This window comes from Phocoena phocoena, chromosome 15 (assembly GCF_963924675.1).
Source record: "Phocoena phocoena chromosome 15, mPhoPho1.1, whole genome shotgun sequence".
NCBI lineage: Eukaryota > Metazoa > Chordata > Mammalia > Artiodactyla > Phocoenidae > Phocoena > Phocoena phocoena.
In genome coordinates this window covers 72,709,239-72,732,702 of record NC_089233.1, presented here as the reverse complement: position 1 = coordinate 72,732,702, position 23,464 = coordinate 72,709,239, and the positions used below count along the sequence as shown (strand labels likewise).

Genomic DNA, 23,464 nt, shown 5'->3' with positions numbered 1-23,464 from the left:
TGAGCCCAGTGTTCCCAGTTTCTGTGGTTATGCAAGGCAATGGCTGGACATTCCACAGCCTCTGGAAACCCCAGGTTGTCATTATCTGGAGCTGAAGAGAGATTTGCATGGAGCAAAGAAGACCAGAGAGGGTTGGTGCCATTCTGGGAGAGAGAAGGCCCCAGGACTCACTCTCTCAGATGTTCTGAAAATAGTGACATGATTTCCTGTTGTTTACTGTGTGTGAAGACCTGTTGGGGAGGGAGCTTCCCAACTCGAGACTGTCACAGGTAGACCTCTGTTATCATAACAACGGGTAACATCTATGTGCAAGGTATGGGCTAAGAACCACACTCTCAACACTCATGATATGGGAACTATGACAACTCCCAAGTTACAAATGAGGAAACTGTGACACAGAGAGGTAAAGTATCCTGCCCCAGGTCACACAGCCAGGATTACAGCCCAGATCTTTCTGACCCTGAAGACTGGGATCTTAATTTCTAACTCTAACACGAGTGAGAAAGGGATGTATGCCAAAGGAGAGGGACAAATGAAATACAAGTTATCTCAGGGGAAGGAGAGATGAGAGGTAGAAGGAAAGAATGAGGGATTTGCAAAGGCTTCCTGGAGGAGGAGGCCTTGGAGGTGGGTCATTAAGCACAGGATTTGTTGTAGCTTCTTGAGCTTGGTGTCTCAGTCTGGTGCAGGGAATTGGGGACTTCAGTTCAGTTCTACAAACCTTGTACTACTGCATTTTGTTTTGTGAGAGCCAAGAAAAAACCTATTAGAACTTTTTAAAGGGGCCCAGGGTCCAGTCAAATTGTTTTTAACTCTTCCAGGGTCAGGACTTTGTGGATCTGAAGAGAGACTCAAATTTTATGCCCCAGAAAACTTTACATAGAGACACATACCCAACAGAAGTAGGGACCATCCACATACTTTTATCCCCAATCCAAGGAACACAGTTTAAAATCCCACAAATTCATAAATAACTACATTCAAACATGTTGGATGCCTTCAGAGAGATTCTCAGAACTTGGACAAGCAGAGATTAATTTCTTTCTTTCTTTTTTTTTTCCGATGGTTAGCTGAGATTAATTTCTTAATTTCAGAAGGTTAGGATAGATTTATAGAAGAGCTTTCACTAACTGTCTTAACTTAGCACTCCTCAATCCTTTCTGCTAGTTACTCGCCAATGATTATTGAAAAACTATGTAGAACGGGCCTCATCAGAAAATCTGCAAACAACAAACGCTGGAGAGGGTGTGGAGAAAAGGGAACCCTCTTGCACTGTTGGTGGGAATGTAAATTGATACAGCCACTATGGAGAACAGTATGGAGGTTCCTTAAAAAACTAAAAACAGAATGACCATATGACCCAGCAATCCCACTACTGGGCATATACCCAGAGAAAACCATAATTCAAAAAGACACAGGCACCCCAATGTTCACTGCAGCGCTATTTACAATAGCCAAATCATGGAAGCAACCTAAATGCCCATCGACAGACGAATGGATAAATAAGATGTGGTACATATATACAATGGAATATTACTCAGCCATAGAAAGGAACGAAATTGGGTCATTTGTAGAGATATGGATGGATCTAGAGACTGTCATACAGAGTGAAGTAAGTCAGAAAGAGAAACACAAATATTGTATATTAATGCATATATGTGGAACCTAGAAAAATGGTACAGATGAACCGGTGTGCAGGGCAGAAATTGAGACACAGATGTAGGGAGCAAACGTATGGACACCAAGGGGGAAAAGTGGCGGGGAGGGGGGTGGTGGTGGTGGTGTGATGAATTGGGAGATTGGGATTGACATGTATACACTAATATGTATAAAATGGATAACTAATAAGAACCTGCTGTATAAAAACTAAATAAAATAAAATTCAAAAAAAGGTTTTACAAAAATTTTAACTGTTTATAGAGATATAATTGACGTAAAATAAATGACATGTATTTAAAGCATACCGTTTGACATATGTATACACTTGGGAAACCTGTCTTACAAACTTAGATGATTATTAAGCAGAAAAAGTAAGGTTCCCTGCTCCATGAGTCACATATCCCTGAATGAATATTGCTTGTGCTAGAATGAGATAGGTTTTTAGCAATAATTTTGTGCCCATTTTTCTTTTTTTCTTGCGGTCAAACAGTGGTGTGCCAAAGCCAGCTTGTACTGGTTCAATTTGGGGAAATTTTGTGGGTAGTTGTAACACATAATGATTACAAAAAATTAAATTATATAAACTTACAGTTAAATGAACTGTATTTAAAACAAAGGAAATAAGTACTCAAAACTCATCACTTACTAATTATTTCCCTACATTTTACTGTTATCTATGCTCTTGATATTATCTGCAACTATTGTGTCTGTGCGGTAGAAATACTGCTCATCTCTAACCAACTCTGTGTTCAGTGACATCACATTGGTAGCTTGAAATCAGCCCTGGGGGAGTATTTACACCACAGAAATTGGCCAATGGTACAAATTAGCACTACCCGCCTCTCCCAACCTATTACACATTTACCAGCACAGGGCTGGCTGTAAGTGCTGAGAAACCTTCTTCAGTTAATGAAGTTGATGGGAACAAAAGGAGTGTTGTTACAATGACGTGATGACAGGTAACTGAAATTGCATAGTGACCTATCATCAAAAATTATTTTTAATGATCTATCTACTGACAACTGGATTAGACCTTACTTCCATTCTGTGGAAATCAAGGATTGCAAAAACCATCTGACTTGCAAAAGGATTTCTTATTCTGACCTGAAATTCATTTATTTTCTGTTTATTTCCAAATCCTAAGGAAGAGTATTGAGAAGAGCTGAAATTGATTGCTCACTTTTAAACCTGTAGGGAAAAACATGATCAGGGTTGGAAGCTTGCTTTACTGTCAAAGGCTCTCTGCGTCAAAAGATTTTCATCCTTTGGGGCTTCCCAGGTGGCGCAGTGGTTGAGAGTCTGCCTGCCGATGCAGGGGACACGGGTTCGTGCCCCGGTCCAGGAAGATCCCACATGCCGCGGAGCGGCTGGGCCTGTGCGTCTGGAGCGTGTGCTCCGCAACGGGAGAGGCCACAGCAGTGAGAGGCCCGCGTACTGCAAAAAAGAAAAAAAAAAAAAAAGATTTTCATCCTTTGATAATAATTAAGGTATGGAAGAGGGAAAGTTACTCCCAAGTCTCCACTTTGTGTATGAATTCATAATGTGCCAACAGAGGCCAAATACCCTGGTTCTGAAGCCATGCTTCAGCCTTAGAAAGATAGATATATATGTGTATTATATGTACACATAACTTTATGGTATATATACAGGTCTGTGTGTGTGTGTGTGTGTGTGTGTGTGTGTGTGTGTGTATATATACATATATATATATATATATATATATATATATACAATCAATGCCCAAGTCTAGGCACTTTGGGCACTGATTGATTGTCATAGAATACTCCCCCCCTAATAATTCCAACAGTATTTGTACTTGGGGCCTCAGAGAATTTTACCAAACCCCTCCCCCCCCACACACACACTCACACACACAAATATACACTGTAAGGAGGATATTCAGGGGATAAGGAGAACATGAAACTATCTTTTACAAAGGGTGGGAGCAGATCTCAGAATTAAGATAAACTTGTCCACCGGTTCTCAAAGAGATCAAACTTTTTTTTTTGCGGTACGCGGGCCTCTCACTGTTGTGGCCTCTCCCGTTGCGGAGCACAGGCTCCGGATGCACAGGCTCAGCGGCCATGGCTCACGGGCCTAGCTGCTCCGCGGCATGTGGGATCTTCCCGGACCAGGACACGAACCCGTGTCCCCTGCATCGGCAGGCGGACTCTCAACAACTGCGCAACCAGGGAAGCCGGAGATCAAACTTTTTAAGAAGTTCAAAATCTGGAAAACAAATCCCTTAAAACAGAGGTCAGCCACCCTAAGACTAAAAAGTCTGCTCTGCAGCTTGTTTGTGTTCAGCCCACTAAGAATAGTTTTACATCTTTAAATGGTTGGGGGAAAAAAAAATCAAAAGAAGTATGCTATCTCGTGACATGTGAAAATTATATGAAATTCAAATTTCAGAGTCCATAATAGTGTTTTATCAGGACACAGCCACTGTCCTTTGAAGTATTAACATTTAAGGCTGCCTTTGAGCTGCTGTGCTAGAGTTTGAGTAATTGTGACAGAGACCATCTGGCTTGCAAAGCCTAAAATATTTAGCTCTTTACAGAAAATGATGGCTGACCCCTGCCTTAAAACAACCCGCATTCACTGCCCATTTGGAAAGTCTTCTGTCCCTCAGAGGGCAGCGTACCCGGTTGGAAGGGCGCTAATCTAAATTCACGACCCTGGACAAGTCCTTCCTTTCCGTGGGCCTCAGTTTCCCCAGTTGCCCATCTGTAAAACGGGGTTAGGCACAGTGATCTCCCGTCACCTGCCTAGCAGGGGATCGGGGATCCGGGTTGCTGGAGGCCAGGGATTCAGGTGGACTAAGCGGCCCGGTCCACGGGGCGGGTCCCTCGGGTTTCCAGCTGGGCGGGCAGGCGTAGCGCCCCGGAGGCCCAGCTTTCGTTGGGGAATTCCTGGCGGGTGCGGGCGACGGGGGCGGGCTGGGGCGGGGCCGGGGCGGGACCGATCACCGCCTATAAGAGGGCACGCGCGCCAGCCCTGGCCACCAGCCTTCGCGCTCTCTCCGGACAGTGGTACGATGGCCCCCGCCCGCCTGCTCGCGCTGCTGTGGCTCCTCGTGGGCGCCCTTGCCGTCGCCGCCGAGTCGGTGGGTACTGGGAGATCCCCGGGGGGACGGACTGGTGCCGCCTTTGTTCCTGGGATCCTGCGATGCGGGGGCAATGGGGAGGGGGATGCGCCGCCCCCAGCTAGACGCAGAGGCCAGAGACACTTTGTTGGAAACTTGGCTCCAGGGTCCCACGGAGGCTCCGGGGAGAGGGGGGGTGGGGGCCTCCCTCGCGCGCCGTGCGCCCCCAGCCTGTTGCGCTTCCCGTCTCCCTCTGGCCTCAGTCCCGCCGCGGGCTCAAGGCTCGGACGTGACTAAGCTGGTGTCACCTCGTTTCCCCTCACCCTCTCGCCCCTTCCCTGGTGATCCTGGGGCAGGGTCGGAGCCCTGACTCCCCTTCTCGCCCTCTAGAATCCGAGATGGCCTGGGAGTGAAGAGGGCTGCCTGTAGTAGGAATGGGGAGGGGTTTAGGGTTCTGCAGGGCCTTGTTTCACACACCGGGGCAAGAAGTGAGCCCTGACCTCCGTTCTGGCCGCAGCCCTGCCACTGGCCTGTGGCTCCGGGCAAGGCCCTGCCCCTTCTGAGTCTCGATTTTCCCATCGGCCCAAAGCGTATGGGGGACTGGGACAGTAGGTGACCAGTGCTTCTTTAGGGTCCCTACAAAGTTGGGACGCTGATTTTTCAAGGGTGGACTGGAGGGGACGGTTTAGGCTCACCACTTGGCCAGGAGTCAAGTCTCTGCTCTCCGCCCCAAGAGCGTTTAGCGCTGGGGAAACCTAAAGCTCCCACTTTGGGGTGGGGTGAAGCGGGGCTGGGGGAAGAGAAGGTCTCAGTGAGCCCCGAGGAGCGTCCTTCTCACCGCTTACTGGTCCCTGCTGTAGTTTACAAAGTCTGGGGCCCACCAGAAGCTCCGTTCGTCCCAGCAGCCAGCTGGGAAGGAGTGAGCCAATCACATCTGGGAATTTGGGGTGCAGGAATTGCTGAGAGGCAATCTGACCCCCACCCCCCAAAAAAGCCTGGGCTTTGTGCTTCCTTGGTGCCCTTAAACCTCGGTTTTGGGGAGAGCAAGTCCAGTGACGTTTAATCATTAATGTCAATTCTTTATGGGGCTCCTATTCCTCTGGGATTACTTAGGGGTGCTCGTTTCTGCCTGGCAGGCTTCATCTGAGGTATGGGTGAGACCCTGAGCTATACCCACCCCTGACCCCAGCCCCCCTTCGACCCCGTCCCCACGTACAACTGCAGCCCTGAGTGATGACTGCAAACATTTAGTGTTTATGGTACTGTTCTAATAGCTTTCTAATAGCTCTTGTAATGGCTCTATCGGCTAGTTTAATTCAGCCCTTCTGTTTACTGTTTTAAACTGGTCCTGAGGCTACAGAGGTCAACTAACCTGCCCAAGGTCACACAGCTGATAAGAGGCTGAGTCAGATGCAAATGAAGCAGACAGGCTTCCAGGTCCCTTTTTTTTCTCTTTTGCACGTATCTTGACGTGTAGTCTGATGCTACTCTGAGTGGCTGCTGTTATGTCTCATCCCTGGGTCACTCTTTAGAATCCATAAAAGATTTGGGGTGGGCCGGCCACAAGGAATTCTGGAGTAGAAGGAAACCGAGGGCCAGAGTGAGGTGATGACTTCCCCAAACTAAGAAGAGCAACCTTGCCAAAAGGTGAGTGGCTGAGTTAGGACTCGAACCCAAGCCTGCTGCTCCCCGTGCAGTGCTCTAAACTAGGCCGCTGAAGGATGTGTTGGCGTCACAGCTGTGGAGGCATCCGAAGGAATGGCATGGCATGTCGCATCGGCCTGGGTGGTGTGGGGAAAAGGGGAAGGACCCTGGTGGTTGAGAGGTAACATACCGGTATTGGTTCAGGGGCTGCCAAGCCTGCAGGCGCTTGGGGGGTCGGGGGAGGAGCAGGCAGCTGTGCCTGGGGGCAGTCAGAAGGATGTGGTTTGGGGGAGGGTATGTGGTGACCCATCAGCTGGAGAAGTGAGCCCTAGGCAGCTGCTTCCTGAGAGAGATGTCCGTCTCTCTCATCCTGACCTCAGCGCTCCCTTCCTGGCCAATGTTACGAGATCGTCCACCTTGAACTGGGTCCCAGGGCTTCCCCCCTTTCCCCCGCACCCTGCTCCTAGCACTTTTCCTCCCAAGGTTGTGGCCGGAAAAATCAGACCTAGTCACAGATGGATTAGAACCACAGAGATGATCCGGTCGACACTTTTCTTTTTGCAGGCGGAGAAAATTGAGGCCCAGAGAGAACGGTTTTGGTAATAACAGTTGTTGTTTATGGAGTGCTTTCCATATACCAGGTCTGGTGCATTTTATTCTCATAAAAACCCTAGCATGTGGGGATTATATTATGCCCACTTTACAAATGAGTTGAAATGGTACCATCTTGGGGTAGCAGAGAGCTCCCAGGCCATCAGAATCTCTTGTCCTGTAGTCCCCCTCCAATAATGCTATTGGGGCCACTGCCCAAAGTTTAGGTTTAAGCCAAAGGCCTGTCCTCCCAGTGCGTAGTGCCCTCCTTTCCGCCCCCTCAGTGCCACAGGTTTTGGGAAGGGAACCCAGGCTGAGCCAGACTCTTCTCTGTTTGGTGGGGCTTGCCGTCCTAAACCAGTTCTTCCTGTCCAGCTGGACGCATTCCCCTGATCTGCCTTCCTGCCACTCCCTCCCTGGCCAATTAAAGGCAGCCTTGTTTTGGGAGCTGGACCCCCGCCCCGTGGTGTTGCTGCCCAGGGGCACAGACGTGGCACCAGGCCCAGTCAGTCCTGGGGAAGTGTCCCCCACGCACCCCGTGTACTTTAGCTAAGAGATGTTTCTGGTCTTCTTGAGAATTCTCTCCATGATCGCACAGAAGTAGCCGTGGGGACGGAAGCCCAGGGGGTCTAGGACCCTTGAGTGGCCAGAGAGAGTTCTTTGGAATTCTTAGAAGCACAGAGAGCTACCAAAGGAAAATATTTGGGCCATGCTTTGGAGGGCTCTGTGAGATTGGGTCCCTTTCTCTCTCTGGGTTGCCATCCCCCATCTGTAAAATGGAGTTTGAACTGAATAGAGAGCCCCTTCCAGCTCGGATATTCTATTAATAATTAAGTAGCTACTCTTTGAAAGGGTTGTGGAAACCATAAAGACATCTAAGGCATTCCCTCCCTTGAAGAAACTTATGGCTCATGAGGGTATTAACATACCCCATCAAATTCTGAGCCCTTCCTCCTCCGCCCCTCTTCCAGACCCCAACACACCCAGGCCAGGAACTCTGCTCTGTTCACTTTCAGTGAAATACTTGGCCCATAATTAGTACTCAGGAAATGTGTGTATGAATGAACAAATAAATGTATGCATGTAACTTCATTCTAACAGGTGCACTGAGGTTATTTATTACTAACGTGATTGCCTCCCTGTGATACTGTGAGGTAGGTATTATTGTCTCCATTTTTACAGGAAAGTGATGCTCAGAGGAATGTGGGGGCTTGCCAAGGTCAGAACCAGGTCTGTCAGGTAACACAAGGTGTCTGATTTGCAGGTCCTTGGAGAACATTCCAGATGAGGAAATTGGCTGGGTTTGATAGTAGATGCCTTGGGTCCTCCTTCTGAATCGCTGGGTGACCTTGAGCAAACATGCCCTCTCGGTCTCAGTGTCCCCAACTCTGGAATGAGGTGGTTGGACCAAAGCCCTCTAAAGGGTCCTTTCTGGTGGGGAGAGAGGAGCTTTCTTGGCATCCTTGGTTAAGAGTCTACGCAGGAAGCAACGGTGGGGAGGCGGGCGGTGGAGACATTCAGCTCCTGCCATCCCCAGCTCCTGGAAACAGGGCTTTTCCAAGTACTTGGAGTGCTGAGCTGGCCTGAATGAGGGGGTGGGAAGCCTGGCCTGGCTCCCCCGCCCCAGGTCCCTCTTGGGAGGAACTGGCTCCTAGCTGTCCTCGGCCTCCTGGACTGGTGGGTGTGATTTCCAAGTGACGACTTAGAATTGGGGGAAGGGGCTGGACAGGGCTCTGTGAGTCATTGGAGGAGAGTGGTAGCTGGCCTTCCTGAATCACCCATTTCCTTTCAACCTCTTGGCTAATAGGATGGCTCTGCAGTGGGCATGTTGGCATGGGCTCCAGAGTTTCACCTTGTCCTTTGGGGGCCTATTAGGGATAGTCAACTAGTGTCCAGGGCCTTGAAGGGACATATAGGAAATACTAGTACCAGGCCCCAGACCTTCACAGCACCTTGCCTGTGTGTGGCCTCTGATGGAATAGAATTGACTACTGCAACTGAATTGTGGTTGCCAAGGGGGAAAGGGGGTGGGGAAGGGATGGAGTGGGAGTCTGGGGTTAGCAGATGCAAACTATTACGCATAGAATGGATAAACAACAAGGTCCTACTCTATAGCACAGGGAGGTATAGTCCATATGCTCTGATAAACCATAATGGAAAAGAGTATAAAAAAGATTGTATATATACGTATAACTGAATCACTTTGCTGTACAGCAGAAATCAACACAACATTGTAAATCAACTGTACTTCAATTAAAAACAAAAAAAGATTACGTAGAGCAAAAGAGAAGAAAAGAAGTGACCCCTGCAGAGCAGGTAGTTCTTCCCCACCCCACCGCCTCCCTTAAAGCAAAACTGAGGCTGCAATTGATATGAGTTTACAGAGCAAAGCTGGTCCAGTCCAGATTGATCCCAGGATTCTGATTTTTCTGACGCTCTCTCTTGCTTCTTGGGATTGGAACATTGATTTGGATTTAGGCAGACCTGACTCCAGAGATGTGAAGCCCCCCCTCTTACTAGCCCCATGGCTTGGGACAGGCCACTGGGCCGCTCCAAGCCTCTGCTTTCTGGTCTATAAGAAGATGGGGTTTGTGGGGAGGCTTGTAGGAGATGACAAGGCCGCAAGTGAAGCTCTTAGGATCCCGCCTGGTAGGCAGGAGGCCTTCTCAGTGAAAGTTCCCAGCTTTGCCCAGGCTGCCTTGATGCCAGATGGTCCTTTCCTTTAGAGGATCCCACCCTCACGGGCCCCAGGAGAGCTCTGTCCCCTCCCCCCAACAGCTGCAAGGTGGGAAGGGAGGAGTCTAGGGTGGGGCTGACAGAGCCCAAATCTCCTATTTGTGTGTCTTAGAAGTTTGTTAATTATCGGATGGGTTGATATTTAAACAAGAACCAGTTCCCGGCAGCCCTAGCCCTCCTGCGGGGATCGGTAGGAATCCCCCTTCTGAGCAATTGTTCAGCCTGGAGAGAGACGGGGCAGGGGGACCGGACAACCGGGACACTGCCGAGGCCTCAGGGGTTGGCCTCCCGTGCTGGAGGAGCCTTGTGCAGTAGGGGGAGGGCCGGTGTTTCCAGTCCAGAGGCTGAGGGAATTGCAAAAAAAACCGCCCTGGGATCTGGGGGAGGGAGTGTGATGGTGGACAGAAAAGGTACAGTGTTCTGGAATGCCAGTTTTCAGATGTTTTCATCGTGTGATGCCTAGGGAGAGAGAGGAGAAAGGCTTGTGTCAACAGCTGGGGCCTGATTTAACCCGAAGAGTTCAAGCTACCTGACTTGGGCGGGTTTGTTATTAACTCACTGGTGATCTTTGGGCGTGGTCCCCTCTGGCCCTGTCCCCGGGAGGCTGGGAGACTGGAAAATGGGTACGTTTCACGTCAGAAAAACCTGAGTTCCCGTCTCAGCTCTACTGCTCAGCCAGGGACACGCAGTTAGTTAATAAGTCATTTGGCCCGTGTGAGCCCCAGCGTCCTCTATAAAACACCTGTGTCACTCCGGGGTCGTCATCAGTGTCTGGCAAACTTGTGAAGTTCTGGTTTAAGTTTAGTTTATTATTAGCGGCTAGACAAGGGTTCGTAACCTGGCCAGAGGTTGGCGTGCGGAGGTGGTTGTCCGGGTGCGCGCTGAGAAACGTAAACCAGTAGCTAATGGTTCTTGGGGTTCAGAACTTTTTATCCCTCTCACAGGGCTCCAGGAGTCCCCAAAAAGACCACTCTGTGATCCTAACAGTTCTTAACAGCTTCAGCCTTCTGTGGTCCCCCCTACCCACCCCTGTGACTCCCTACCTCCCACCCCACCCCCAGGCCCTCCTACTCAGCCCCCTCCCCGCTGCTTTACTCTGCATCCCCCCCTCCCCCTCCTTCAGGCTTGGAGCTCGGCTGCCCCAGTTTTCTCTGGCACAGTACCAGAGGCTGCTAGTCAGGTGACACCTGGGGTAATGGAAAGGGGAGGCAGGGAGAGGCTGGTATGTGTGGAAACAGTGACTTGGTGGGGCCCGGCCGGTCGTGGCCAGGCCTGCGGGGGACTGGCTGTACTGTTCAACCTCGGGGCATGGGGGCAGTGGTGACCAATGGCTGGGACACTCCTTGCCCTGGGGAAGCCCAGCCAAGAGACGTCTGTGGGACAGACTGACCTGATCTGGAGCTGTGGCTTCCCCAAGTGGCGGGGGAGGCTGGGAAGGGGCAGGAAGCCAGCACCCAGGGCTGATCTAATCGGCCGAGACAAGGCTATATCGACTCTGCCCTAGAGAACACGGGAGGCTTGTTTATACCCTGCCCTCCGATCCAGCAGGGACCTCGGATCCGCTGCCTAGATTACCAGCCCAGCTTCAATGCACCTCTGTCTCTGCGGCCCTGAGGGAACCAGCCCCCTCCCGGCTGTCTCCACCGGTAATCGGTAATCGGAGCAGTCCCCAGCTTGGTTACCAGGCCTCCAGACAGAGGAAGGCTTGTCTCTTTGAGAATCGCCTTTCATAGGTGGGGAAACCGAGGCCCAGAGAGAGAATCTCCCACGATTATCCGGGGTGTTAGTGACAAGGATGCCGCATCGGCTTCGGCCAGGGGGATGTCCAGAGGCTCCAGAAGCTCCCCCCACCCTTCCCCTTCCAGTCTCTATTACTAGCTGGCACCCCTGGGTCCTGGAGCTGCCCTGGATGGGCAGGGGGGATTGGTGAAAAGCTGCTGGCAATGCCAGGCCTGGCTTCTCTCCTGAGCGATTGTGTTCCTAGTAACCCGACCTTGGAGTGGGCAGGGCCGACATTCGAACCCCCATCCCCAGACCTGGCTTAACCCTTCCCATACCAGCACACCAGGTCCTGGATTTGTGTGTGGTTTCTTCTGGCCTTCTAGATATCTTTTTCATCCTCAAGGCAGGTCAGGAAATACTCTGGGGATACAGGTCCCCAAGTAGAGTTTCAAGTGTCTCTCTGGTCACTGCCGTTTGCTCTTTTTGGAAAAATGCAGTTGGTCTCTCCTCTGCCTCTATCTGCTCCAAGCTGTGTGACTTTGCGCAGATCTCTGCCCATCTCTGGACCTTTCTCTCTTCTATCAGGGGGCCTGACTGGTTGTTAAAGAGTCTCTGGTCTCGGAAGCAAAATAAATACAAGTTATAGGGTATGTCCCTGCGCAGTTTGCAAAGCACCTCCCCACCCACCAACCACTTTTCTAGCAATGCAACTGCTTCTACAACTTTTCCCAGGTCTCTCTGACCCTTTGAGCACTAATCCCCTTAGCCAGAAGGAAGGCAGATGGGGATTAATAATAGCTGCTACTCACTGAGCACCTGCTGTGTACCGGGCCACGTGTTGGGTCCCTTGCACACCCCAATGCGTTTCACTTAATCCTCATCCTTCAGCAAGGTGCTACTAGCCCTGGTTACAAAAAGAGAAAACTGAGGCTTTAAGATGTGAAATAAATGCCCAGGCTTGTATAGTTAGGGAGTGATAGGACTGTGGTTTGCTGGTGGAACTGTCTTTACAGGTCACCACTCTGGTGGTGGATCCTTCCATTTCTGCCAACATGTAGAGTCCTGATTGTGGCACCCAGGTTTTGCTCATTCTAGAGGATATCTGACCCTCCAGAAGGAGGATGGGGGAGGACCATGCCTGGATCAGTGGCCCCTTCTGGGGATCTCCTGCCGGGACCACTGTGCTGGGTTCAGCAGTTAGGGCCCAGGGTACTCGGCATCCCAGCTTCCCCCCAAATTTGGCTTGCCCAATTGACCTTCTGGTCTCACCCCCGAAAGAAGGGTCGAGTGTGTCCCTGACCCCTGGGGGTGGCTTCCTCCCCTGGGGAAGGGCCAGGTGGGGGAAGGCTCGCCTCTCTTTTCCTCTCACCAGTTCTCTGACCCTGAACTTCTCCCCGGTGTCCCAGCCAAGTTTCTGTTCTTTTGTTCAAGCAATATCACTTTTACCTTTGTTTACTCCCTGACCAGGGGAAGGGGTGCCCTGGAGCCCTGGCCTAGAATTTGTATGCTCTGGGCTGTGGCACCGGTGTGGAGAGGTAAATTGTGGGTGGCAGTGAGAAGTCTGGTTGTGGCTAAGACATGGTCTTGAGAAAGATCTAGGTTTGAATCCCACCTCTGTCGCTTTCTAGCTCCGTGACTTTACATGAATGACTCAACTGAAGTTCTCTTTCCGGCAACATGGGTAGAGCACCTTACAAGGCTGTTGTGTGAATAAAAACAACTCATACGGAGAAAAACCCAGTTTGGTGCCTGGCATGCCGTGGGTACTGGTGCCTGGCCCCATGATTTTCCTGGGTGACTGAAGCTGTAGGACTTTGCAGTAGGGTTGGTGACGTCTCCTAGCTTCATGCCATTCGCCTAAGGATCGGATGTGGGTTATATCTGGAGTGGCAGCTGCTGCCTGTGGATTTGCTGAGCCCTTTAGGGGCAGCCCAGACCCTAGAAGTGGGAAAGGAAGACAAGTCCAACCCAGGAGCCCAGAGACCTAGGTTCTTTTTTTTTTTTTTTTTGAATTTTTATTTATTTTTTATACAGCAGGTTCTTATTAGTTATCCATTTTATACATATTAGTATATATAAGTCAATCCCAATCTCCCAGTTCATCCCAACACCACCCCCCCACCCGCCACTTTCCCCCCTTGGTGCCCATATGTTTGTTCTCTACATCTGTGTCTCTATTTCTGCCCTAGGTTCTTTTTTTTTTTTTTTAGGGACCTAAGTTCTAAGTCCAGTTCTGCTTGCGTGACCTTGGCAAAGGCCCTTATCTTTTAATCTGGGTAATAAAGTGAGATGGTTGGGCCTCAGACACCTTCTGTAGGTAGGCTTTAGTCTTTACAGCACAAAATAGCGCCTACCCCTCTTCTTTGCTATGGAGACTCTGGGGAAGCATCCAGCATCCCTAAACCTCCAGGCAGCAACCCCAGGTGCCCACCAGGGTCTGCTTGTTCAGCTGCTGATTCCTGTTGTGTGTCTATGAGTAGGACAAAGATATAGAGACCTGAGGGCCCAGAGAGGGTGCCTGTGCGTGCACACACGTGTGACCACACGCTCCCCGGGCAGGGATGGGGTGAGCCAGGTGCAGGGTGGAGTCCCTCTCTGGTCAGGGCTCGGCCTGGCTGCTGGGGGGCCTGGTTCTTCAAAGCCATCTCAGACTGAATGGGCCTTGTCTGAAAAGAGGGTGGGGGAGGGACGGGCTCTTGGCATCCCCCCATCCACACACAGACACAAAAGGGATACTTGCCCACAATCCCAGGGAGCCTGGTTGAGTCTTGCTGGTCTAGTCTTAGGGATTCTGCCCACTTGGGAATTTCCCTCTTGTCAGGGGTCTTGGGCAGAGAAGGGGCCACTTCTGTAGTTGGAGAGGATTTAATTTCCTGTGTCCTCCGTCAGTACGCCTCACAGAGCTCCTCCTAAGCCCTTTGACTTGCTGTAAGAGGGCACCTGGGCTCATCTAATGCAGCCTTTAGGGATCCCTGCCCATTTAGTTATTTGTCTGTTTGTTTGTTTATGGCGCACCACACGCCATGCAGGTTCCTTTAGGGATCCCTGTCCACTTGCTTATTTATTTATTTATTTATGGCACACCACATGGCACGCAGGTTCTTACTTCCCCAACCAGGGATCGAACCCGTGCCCCCTACAGTGGAAGCTCGGAGTCCTAACCACTGGACCGCCAGGGAATTCCCAATCCCTGTCCTTTTAGAGCTGAGATAGGTGTCTGATGGGATCTAATCCTGGCTAATTCTGGCCATTCCTGACCTTAAGAAAAGTCATTTATGCTCTCAAGGAACCTGGTATAAAAATGAAGGGTTAGGGGCTTCCCTGGTGGCGCAGTGGTTGAGAGTCTTTCTGCCGATGCGGGGGATGCGGGTTCGTGCCCTGGTCCGGGAAGATCCCACATGCCGCAGAACGGCTAGGCCCGTGAGCCATGGCTGCTGAGCCTGCGCGTCCAGAGCCTGTGCTCCGCAACGGGAGAGGCCGCAACAGTGAGAGGCCCGCGTACCGCAGAAAAAAAACAACAAAAAAAACCAACAACAACAAAAAATGAAGGGTTAGGGATGACCTGGTGACCCCCAAGATGGCTGAACTAGGAATCAATCTAGTTTTCAGCCTGGGTTTTGCTGCAGACTTGGTCTTCATTTCCTGATGTAAAACAGAGCTGTTACCAACCAGTCAGTGTGCTGATCCCGTGGGTTGTTTTGAAACACTCCTCGGCACTTTCACCCACTAAAAGAAAGGCAGGATTCATAAATAACCAGTCGTGGCTCCTGGGAATGAGAAGGTAGGGGAAGGTCTCAGCCTGAAACAAGTGTTGGGACCCCAGCCCCCATCCTGAGGACTTTGCGCTCTGAATGGTCTCCAGGCCAGATAAGCAAGCGGCCAAAGTACCTTCTTTCTCTTTCCCTCCTGGGCTGGGTTTGACCTCCGCTTGACAGGGCTCCCCCCTAACCGAGGTAGGCGGGCACTCTGTGTACACGTGTGTTCATGCATGTGTTTATCCGTATGTGGCTAAAGGCTCAGGTGACCCATGCCTGGGTTCTGGTCCAGTGTGGGCACTTTCTTGCCTGGGTGATCTCGGGGAAGTGACTAATTTTCTGAGTATCTCCCCGCCCCCGCCCCCGCCCCCCACCCCCACCCCCGCGCGCCTCTTAATACTTCTGCAAATAAGGGCTATGAGGTGGAGCTCATTCACGCTAAGTGCTTAGTCTGGTAAGCCGCCGGGGTCCTGCTGTTTCTGATTCTGGGCCCCAGGGGAATTTGCAGCAGGAGATGGGGGTAGAGCACAGGGACCCCACCCTAGGTACAGGCAGCTTGCGCAACCACGGAGGAGCCTTCCTCCAGTGCTGCCAAACTGAAGCCACAGGCATGGGGCTGTGCGGGGGCTGGAATTCCAGCGCCGGCAACCCCACAGCTCCTGATTCCCGAGTCATGAAGTCATCCCCCACCAGGGCTTAACCCCTTCTGGCTCCCCACCCCCACGTGTACCAAGCGTTCAGCAGAGATTCTCGCCTTGGCGGTGGGAGGGGGTTGCCTGCCCACTGCCTTCCTCCCGGCCTGACCCTGCTCCCTTCCGGGAATCCAGCTGCCCTTGACAGGGTGGAAGGGGACCTGATATGATAGTCCGGTTCCGCCCACCTCTCCCCGGAAGCCTGGGCCTCTCCCACAGATGGTAACCTCGTCTTAGGAACGGATGTTCCTTCTCAGGCTCTCCCCTGTGTTACTGGCAAGTCTCTGCTGGGTGAAGGACAGCTTGGGCAGTCAGAAGCACGCCCTGGCCTCTTTCCTGAGCTATGTAGCTAACTCACTGTGTGACCTTGGGCAAGTCACTGCTGTGTCCGGGACTCATCTTGCAAATTCTGTGAAATGGGAGGACAGGGACCTCCCTGGGCTCCAGCTGGTGTTCCTGGTTCTGAGGAGACCTTCCACCCCCTGCAGTTAGGGGGTTGGGGAAAAGAGAATGTCTTGGGCAGGGGTGCGTATTGAACGTATTCGAAACCCTGACGCTTCTGGGAAATAATAGGCACTTTAATATTTGAGTTCATTAGTGAAAGAATGAACTTTGCCCAGGACTGCTGTTCTGTGGGCTGAGGAAGGCTTAGCCCAGAAGCTAGGGGGAAGGGTGGTGCGCATCCCATATATTTCCCGACTCTCTTGAAGGAGCTTTGTTTTACACTCAGCTGAACTTGAGGGGATGGGAGCAGGGTAGCTGATGTTCTGTAGGACTTGGGGAAAGTTCTTCGCCTTCCTGGATCTTTCATACTTTCTTTTTGAAAGTTTCTCAGTGGGGATGGACCTAAGATTCTGCTGTGAACAGCTAGCCCCAATAGGTGGCAGCTGAGTGATACATATGGGTCCTGGAGTGGATGGTCTGTGAGGGCAGAGGCAGGGCTTACTTAGCACACCGCAGAATGACTCTGTGGGAGATGTTTGGAAGGCTGAATACACGAGTGTGCTCATGTACTCTTGAGTCCCTAGCTCCGGGCAGAGCCCTGACCCGAAGCTGTCCTGGGGTGTGGTAATCAGTAAGTCAGCCCAGTCCGACTCAGCTGGGAAAGTTGTCCTGGACAGGGCGAGACCAGCACCAGTGGCCCTCTCCCTGCCGTGGGTGAATCAGCTGTGATAGCATCATAGCGCCCTGGAGTGTGGATGGGGAACAGTGGCTCTGAAGGCGGACAGCCCTATGTGGAGTCCTCACTTCTCCATCTGCTACTCCCGTCACCAAGAGAACATGATTTAATATCTTTGATACCCAGCTTCCTCAGTTATAAAATGGAGTTAAAGACTGGCCTTTAGAGTTATTAAGAACAGAGCCTGGCATATAGCAAGTGCCTCAGTACAGGGCACCTAAGATATTTATATTCTGTTTATGACCACCTTTATATTTTTATTAGCTCAGAATGGGAATGGGATTTGTCTAAGGTCACACAGCAAGTTAGGGGCCAGGAGGGGGCCAGGACCCAGGTCTCCAGGCTCTGGCCTGATCCTCTTCCAGCACCCCAGCTCACCTTCCTGAACGCCCACTTCACTGCCTCTCCAGGGTTCAGGGGCTGCTATAGAGCACTGGGAGGCGACTGACTGACGTGTCTCCTGTTTTTACCCTAGATCCGAGAAACTGAAGTCATCGACCCCCGAGACCTCCTAGAAGGCCGACACTTTTCCGGAGACTTACCGGACGACGAGGATGTTGGGGTACCTGGGCAGGAGCCCCATGACTTTGAGCTGTCTGGCTCTGGAGATCTGGGTACGGAGGGTGTGGTGGGCAGGCCGGGGCCCAGGGCTGGAGGGAACCCATCCTCTTCCTCCTACAAGGGTGACCCCACCTTGAAGTTGGATTTTCCTATCGTGCCCCTCCCCCTAAAAAGGGGGGAAACAAAAGTTGCCGGATCAACCCATCCCTGAAACCCTCTCTGGGCAAATGGTTTGTTGCCTTGAGTTCAATTTTAGTTCTATCTTTGCGCCAGCCCGAACCTGTCCACCTTCGGACAGGGTTGGGTGGGGTGGGTGTGGGGAGGAGGACTGTTGAGTGTTTTTCTTCCTTTGAAAAGGAAAGGGAGCAGCTCAGAATCCTGGGGGCAAGGTGATGAGAGGTGTGGGTGGGAACGGAGAGCAAACCCCCTGCTTCAGAGGGCGTGGGAGTAGTGAAGGGGCCCAGACCAGGGGCCGGTAACTCTCCTGGTCTGTGACTTCCTGGCTCCGGCTGCCGGGCTAGACAGAACTGCAAGAAGCATCCCTCCTATGTGTGAGGTGGTGTAATAATTTGAAGTTTGAGCTTTGGAGACACGTAGTCCTGAGTTCCAACTGCCACTCGGTGACCTCTAAGCCTTGGTTTCCTCATCTGTAAGATGGGAATAGAAATGACAGTGCATCGGTGTCTGTGTTGTGGAGTTGGGACTGAGTGAAAGCCCTCGGCATTTACCACACACTCGGGAAATACACGAATATTGCAATTTCTAATATTTACTGTTGCAATCTAGATTCTTCTCAAATGAATCCCCTGGAGATCTTGTTAAAATACAGATTTTGCTTTAGTGGACCCTGAGATTCTGCATTTCTAACCGGCTACCGGGTGATGCTCTTGGTCCTGGGATCTATATGGAGCAAGAGTTTGGAGCTGACAAAAAAATCTGCCCAGCTACCAGCTCAACATTCCTGTGAAAGAGCCAGGGAGGCAGGTCTCAGGAGCCCCATTTTACAGATGAGATGACTGCGGCTGGGGTGGGAATGATCACCTGCTGGACACTGTACATTTGGGGGCCGATTGTGACTTCGAACTCTCACCAGCCCTGGGTCATTGACCTGGGGGTAACCGACCTCACATTCACACGGCCTTTCTGTCCTTACAGATGACTCAGAGGACACCCCTATCTTCCCGGAAGTGATTCATCCCTCGGTAAGCAGCTACACACTTTTGCGTCTCCTGTTCTTAGTACCTCTTGAGGGGAGCAGAATAAGTGGGAGTCTGACCTCACTCTGCAAGAAGGCTTCTATTTGTGGCCCTGGACTCTTGGGACAGGCACAGCTATGGGTCATGGGCAAGCCATCCTCTCTGCAGGGGTAATCAGTAAGTGATAAACACTTAGATGTGTTTCCAGCCTATTTTTGGTGTGCGTTTCTAGGTATTTCCCAACATTAATATCGAATTATACATACAGTTCTATGTACTTCGTTTTTCACTTAAAGTGATCATGAGTATTTCCCCACGTAATTAAATGTTTTTCCTATTCATTTTTATGGCCTGCGTAATCAGAGTTCACCCAGTTTCCCTTATTGATGGAAAAGAGGTTTATGATTTTTTGATCCTTCAATGACAACACTACAGCAAGCATGTTTTACACAAATCTCTGATTAGCCCCTTAGGACAGAGTCCCAGAGGCAAAACTGCTGCATTAATGGAGAAGCTATTCCTGCAGTTTTGCCAAACCACCCTCCAGAATAGAATGGTAATATTCTGTTACTCTAGAATATTCTAGAACACCTGCTTCCCTGTGCCCTTGGTCACATTATTCATTCCCTTTTGGGGACAGATTTACTAGAAAAGTTGACAGCATAATTGTTGAGAGGTTGTTGCTGATTTCTGCTCTAGGACCACGTGGTTTGGCCAGCGAGATGCAGAACCAGATTCCTCACCTGGCTGAATGTCCCTGTCCCCTGCCCTTGGTCCCTCCCCAAACCACGCTGAGTGTTGGTCTCTTTTCCTTCCCTCTATCCAGGTGCCTCTAGATAACCACATCCCTGAGAAGACAGGGCTTGGGAGCCGGGTCCCCACCGAACCCAAGGAACTGGAGGAGAATGAGGTCATCCCCAAGAGGATGTCACCCTTTGGTGGGGACGAGGATGTGTCCAACAAGGTGTCCATGTCCAGCACAGCCCAGGGCAGCAACATCTTTGAGAGGACAGAGGTTCTGGCAGGTAAGGTCCCATGCTTCCCACAAGATACCCCGAAGGGGGAGAGGGCTTCAGGTGGGGGCAGAATAGAGCCGCAGGCAAGGATGCCTCTAGCCCATTAGGCAACTTGGTACCCCTTCCTTACAACCCCTGGGTGCCCTGGGGCCTTGAAGGATGACGCTTCCCCAAAGAGGTGACCCTGACTCTGTGTGCGGCCTATGGCACAGAGAGGAAGAATTACATATCAAGGGCCAAAAATAAATAGATGTTGAGTCATCCACTTGCCATAAGTCCTTTTCTTATTTACAAAGCACTTTCCCAGCCTGAGTTTAGCACCTGGGGAGTCAATTATTAAAAGTTTAACCTACCTTGAAAACTTCCCCTGAAAGCCCAGAGGCTCCTTTGGGTTGGGCTGTCTTCGCCTCCCCCTGCTGTCACTTGGCAGCCTTGTGACCCAGGCTGAGAAGCTTTCCAGCCTCAGTGGATGAAGTGACCCTCAGTTTCCTCGTCTGCAAATGGGTAAACTGCTATCCCCTTGGGTTTCATGACTTCACGAAAAGTAGAATCTAAAATAACTTGGCAAACTGTAAAGGGCCGTTCTGGTTAGTCTGTATAGTTCGCAATAGTAGACGGTACAGTATAGTATACTACTAGTAGGTGGCACCCAGGGAAACTTCATGGGCCAGATTAAGAAACAGAGGCCTAGAGAGAGTACATGTTTGGCAAGAGTTGTAGCATTCTTGACTGTAATGTGCTGTGTGGCGAAAGCTCTGTCCCGGGGAGAGGCTTCAGGAGTGGCTCTGTGTAGCCCGGCTGTGGGGCCTTCAGCTGGGGTGGTATTTGGCTTCTTCCCTTCTTCCCTGGCAGCTGTGGGGGTCCCCAAATCTGGGTGGGGGGCTTTGTCAGAGGGAACTCCCTTTCTGGCCAGGTTCTACAGGCCGAGGGCCAGCCTGGATGAACCAGCCTGGTGAAGGGGCACCCTGGGCCCAGGCTGGGTTTTTCCTGTCTTCTGGCAAGCAGCTGGGCCGGCAGCTCCGAGTAGGCTGGAGGTACAGGGAAAGAGCCCTGTGCGCTGCCTGCAACCAGGACAGATGAAGGATCTTGCCTGCATCTTGCCAGGGTATAACCCCTGGGGACATTGGGCCCAGCTCAGCACTGACCCTGGCCCACGGGTCCCAGAGTCAATGTTCTTTGAACTTTACGTGTGATGTGGGTGGGGTGAGGGATGCTGTCGAAACTAGAGGGGCCCTTAGAGACCTTTTAACCTTTGTAAGTTTCAAACTACTTGGTGGAAGTTCAGAGGTAAAGCCTGCCCCATCTTTCTTCACCCACAGAGTTTCACTTTTATCTGGTGGATGTGGGATAAGCGTAAGGTTTTGGCTTTTACCAACTAAGCATTCTACTGCTTTTAAAGAAAAACGTAAAAACCACTGATCTAGTCCAAACACCTGTTTCTTACACATAGAGAGACTCAGACCCAGAGAAAGCAAACCGCTTACTTTGGGTCATTTAGCAAGAGAGAACCGGGTCATCTCAATACTTCCAATGGAGAATTACACAAGTGTGAGATCTTCAGTTGAAAAGTTATATTGTTGAGCTAGCTGAGGTGGGACCCTCCATTCCAGTAGTTTTTAAAAAGCACCTGGGACTTTATCCAGTGCTTGTCATGTGCCATGTGATTAATGCACCTGCCTCATTGAGTCCCCATAACAACCATATCCGCCAGGTCTGGTTATCTATACTCTTACAGATAAGGAAACTGAAGCTTGGAGAAGCCTAGTCACTTGTCCAAAGGCACAAGACCAGACAGTGGTAGACCTGGCATTGGAACCTAGGACCACAGGCACTTCTGAGACTGTCCTTGAGCCTTGACCTTGTGGGGAATCCCAGCACAGACCAAGGGTCTAACAGAGGAGTCATCAGAGGGAAAGGCGATAGAAACGGGAAGGGGGTTGATACCTGAGAGTCCACGTCCTTTTTCTGGTATTTCCTGGGGGTACTTTGTTGCTGCTTTTTGGTCATTTTAGTCAAGAAAGAGCCCGATTTGGTTCTCTGCCACTCTGTCCCCATTCTGTGCGTGGATTTGGAGTGTGTGCAGGGGCAGAAAATTAATCTTCTTAGGTTAAGACTGAATTAGGGGACTCAATCTGCTACAGAAAGGATTCTGGGAGATATCCCTGCCCGCTCAACAAACAGGAGTGAGCCCTCCGGGCAGCCTGGTGTCATACAGAGAACATAACGTTCACCTGAAAAGCCCACACCTGCCTGACACTAACCAGGTGCCCTCGTCCAGTGCTCCTCTCTGAGCCAAACTGTGTCATATATTAAGCACCTACTGTTGTGCCAGAATGATTCAGGGTGCTAGGGACACAGATATAAACCACGAAGGTTCATCATTAATGAGTACTGAGCATATGCTATGCACTGTTCTGAGCTCTCTAAGTGGATTAATTTATTTAATCCTGGGGACAAACCTATGAGAAAGGCACTCTTGTGTCCATTTTGCAATGAGAGAGATGAAGGAATTTTATTATTTAGATCCCGCAGCCAGTTAAGTGGCAGAGATAGGAATGGAACGTAGGCCTTAAGCAATGAGTTCGTATGTAGGGACATAAACCACATGTACAATTATTTTTTTGGCCACACCGTGCGGCGTGTGGGATCTTAGGTCCCCGACCAGGGATCAAACCCGTGCCCCCTGCAGTGGAAGCATGGAGTCTTAACCACTGGACCTCCAGGGAAGTCCCAAACCACATATATAATTATCTATAACGTGGGAGTGTGGACACATTCGCATGTGGTAACTGTGTATGGCAGCATATACCTGCGTGTGTATAGAATGTATATACCAGTCTACAGAAATGTAGGTCTGCACAGGGATGCATGCACACGGGGTCAGCTAGAGAGCTCGCTGTGCTAAGGACCATGGGGTAAGTAGGTTTAAGGGGGATTTCCACAGCCTGCAGTTTCTCTTCTTCCTGGCTCAGGGCTGAGCTGGGAGTTGGCCTGGTGTTGAGAAAGAGCCTGGCTTTGGACTCAAGCAGATGTGGGTTGGAATGGTGCCTTTGTCACTCTGGTTCTATGGTTTTTTCGGTGACTTACAGTGACCCCCTTCTCATTAATGAGGTTGTGAGAATCAAATTCAGTAAGGCATCAGCACAGCACACCCAGGGGAGTGATGGCGAGGACGTCTAGTGGTAGGAGAACCGACCAGGCGGAAGTGGCCAGTGTACCCCGAGGTCGCGACGGGCAGCCAGCGCTCACCTCACCGCTCCCCTCTCTCCTCTCCAGCTCTGATTGTGGGCGGTGGCGTGGGCATCCTCTTTGCCATCTTCCTGGTCCTGCTGCTGGTGTACCGCATGAAGAAGAAGGACGAGGGCAGCTACGACCTGGGCAAGAAACCTATCTACAAAAAAGCCCCCACCAACGAGTTCTACGCCTGAAGCTTCCTCCTGAGCACCTACTTGGACTTCACGGGGGAGGGCCGCTGAAGGATTTTGAAGGGTGGACACTAGGGGAGGGGGAGGGCAACCCAGTCCTGATCTATCAGCATCTCCAGCTCCGATTAGGGTTTCAGTGTCAGAAGAGACATTATCTTCTACTGTTCCTGCCTGCCTCTTCTTGATTCTCTGGGCCTCCATT

The 23,464-nt window shown here is 51.0% G+C and overlaps 1 protein-coding gene across 1 annotated transcript; it reads left to right on the top strand.

The window, feature by feature from the left end:
• The first annotated feature begins 4,696 nt into the window (after positions 1-4,696).
• On the top strand, positions 4,697-23,265 carry SDC4 (syndecan 4). The gene is made up of 5 exons (XM_065893299.1): positions 4,697-4,765; positions 17,540-17,678; positions 18,781-18,827; positions 19,648-19,846; positions 23,114-23,265. Exons 1-5 carry the CDS (start codon positions 4,697-4,699, stop codon positions 23,263-23,265), a joined length of 606 nt encoding a protein of 201 aa, XP_065749371.1.
• Positions 23,266-23,464: the final 199 nt, after the last annotated feature.

Coding starts and splice junctions, on each gene's coding strand:
- SDC4 (XM_065893299.1), top strand. CDS start 4,697: ATGGCCCCCGCCCGCCTGCTCGCGCTGCTGTGGCTCCTCGTGGGCGCC. Junction 17,679..18,780: donor GTCTGGCTCTGGAGATCTGG/GTACGGAGGGTG, acceptor CTGTCCTTACAG/ATGACTCAGAGGACACCCCT. Junction 18,828..19,647: donor CGGAAGTGATTCATCCCTCG/GTAAGCAGCTAC, acceptor CCCTCTATCCAG/GTGCCTCTAGATAACCACAT.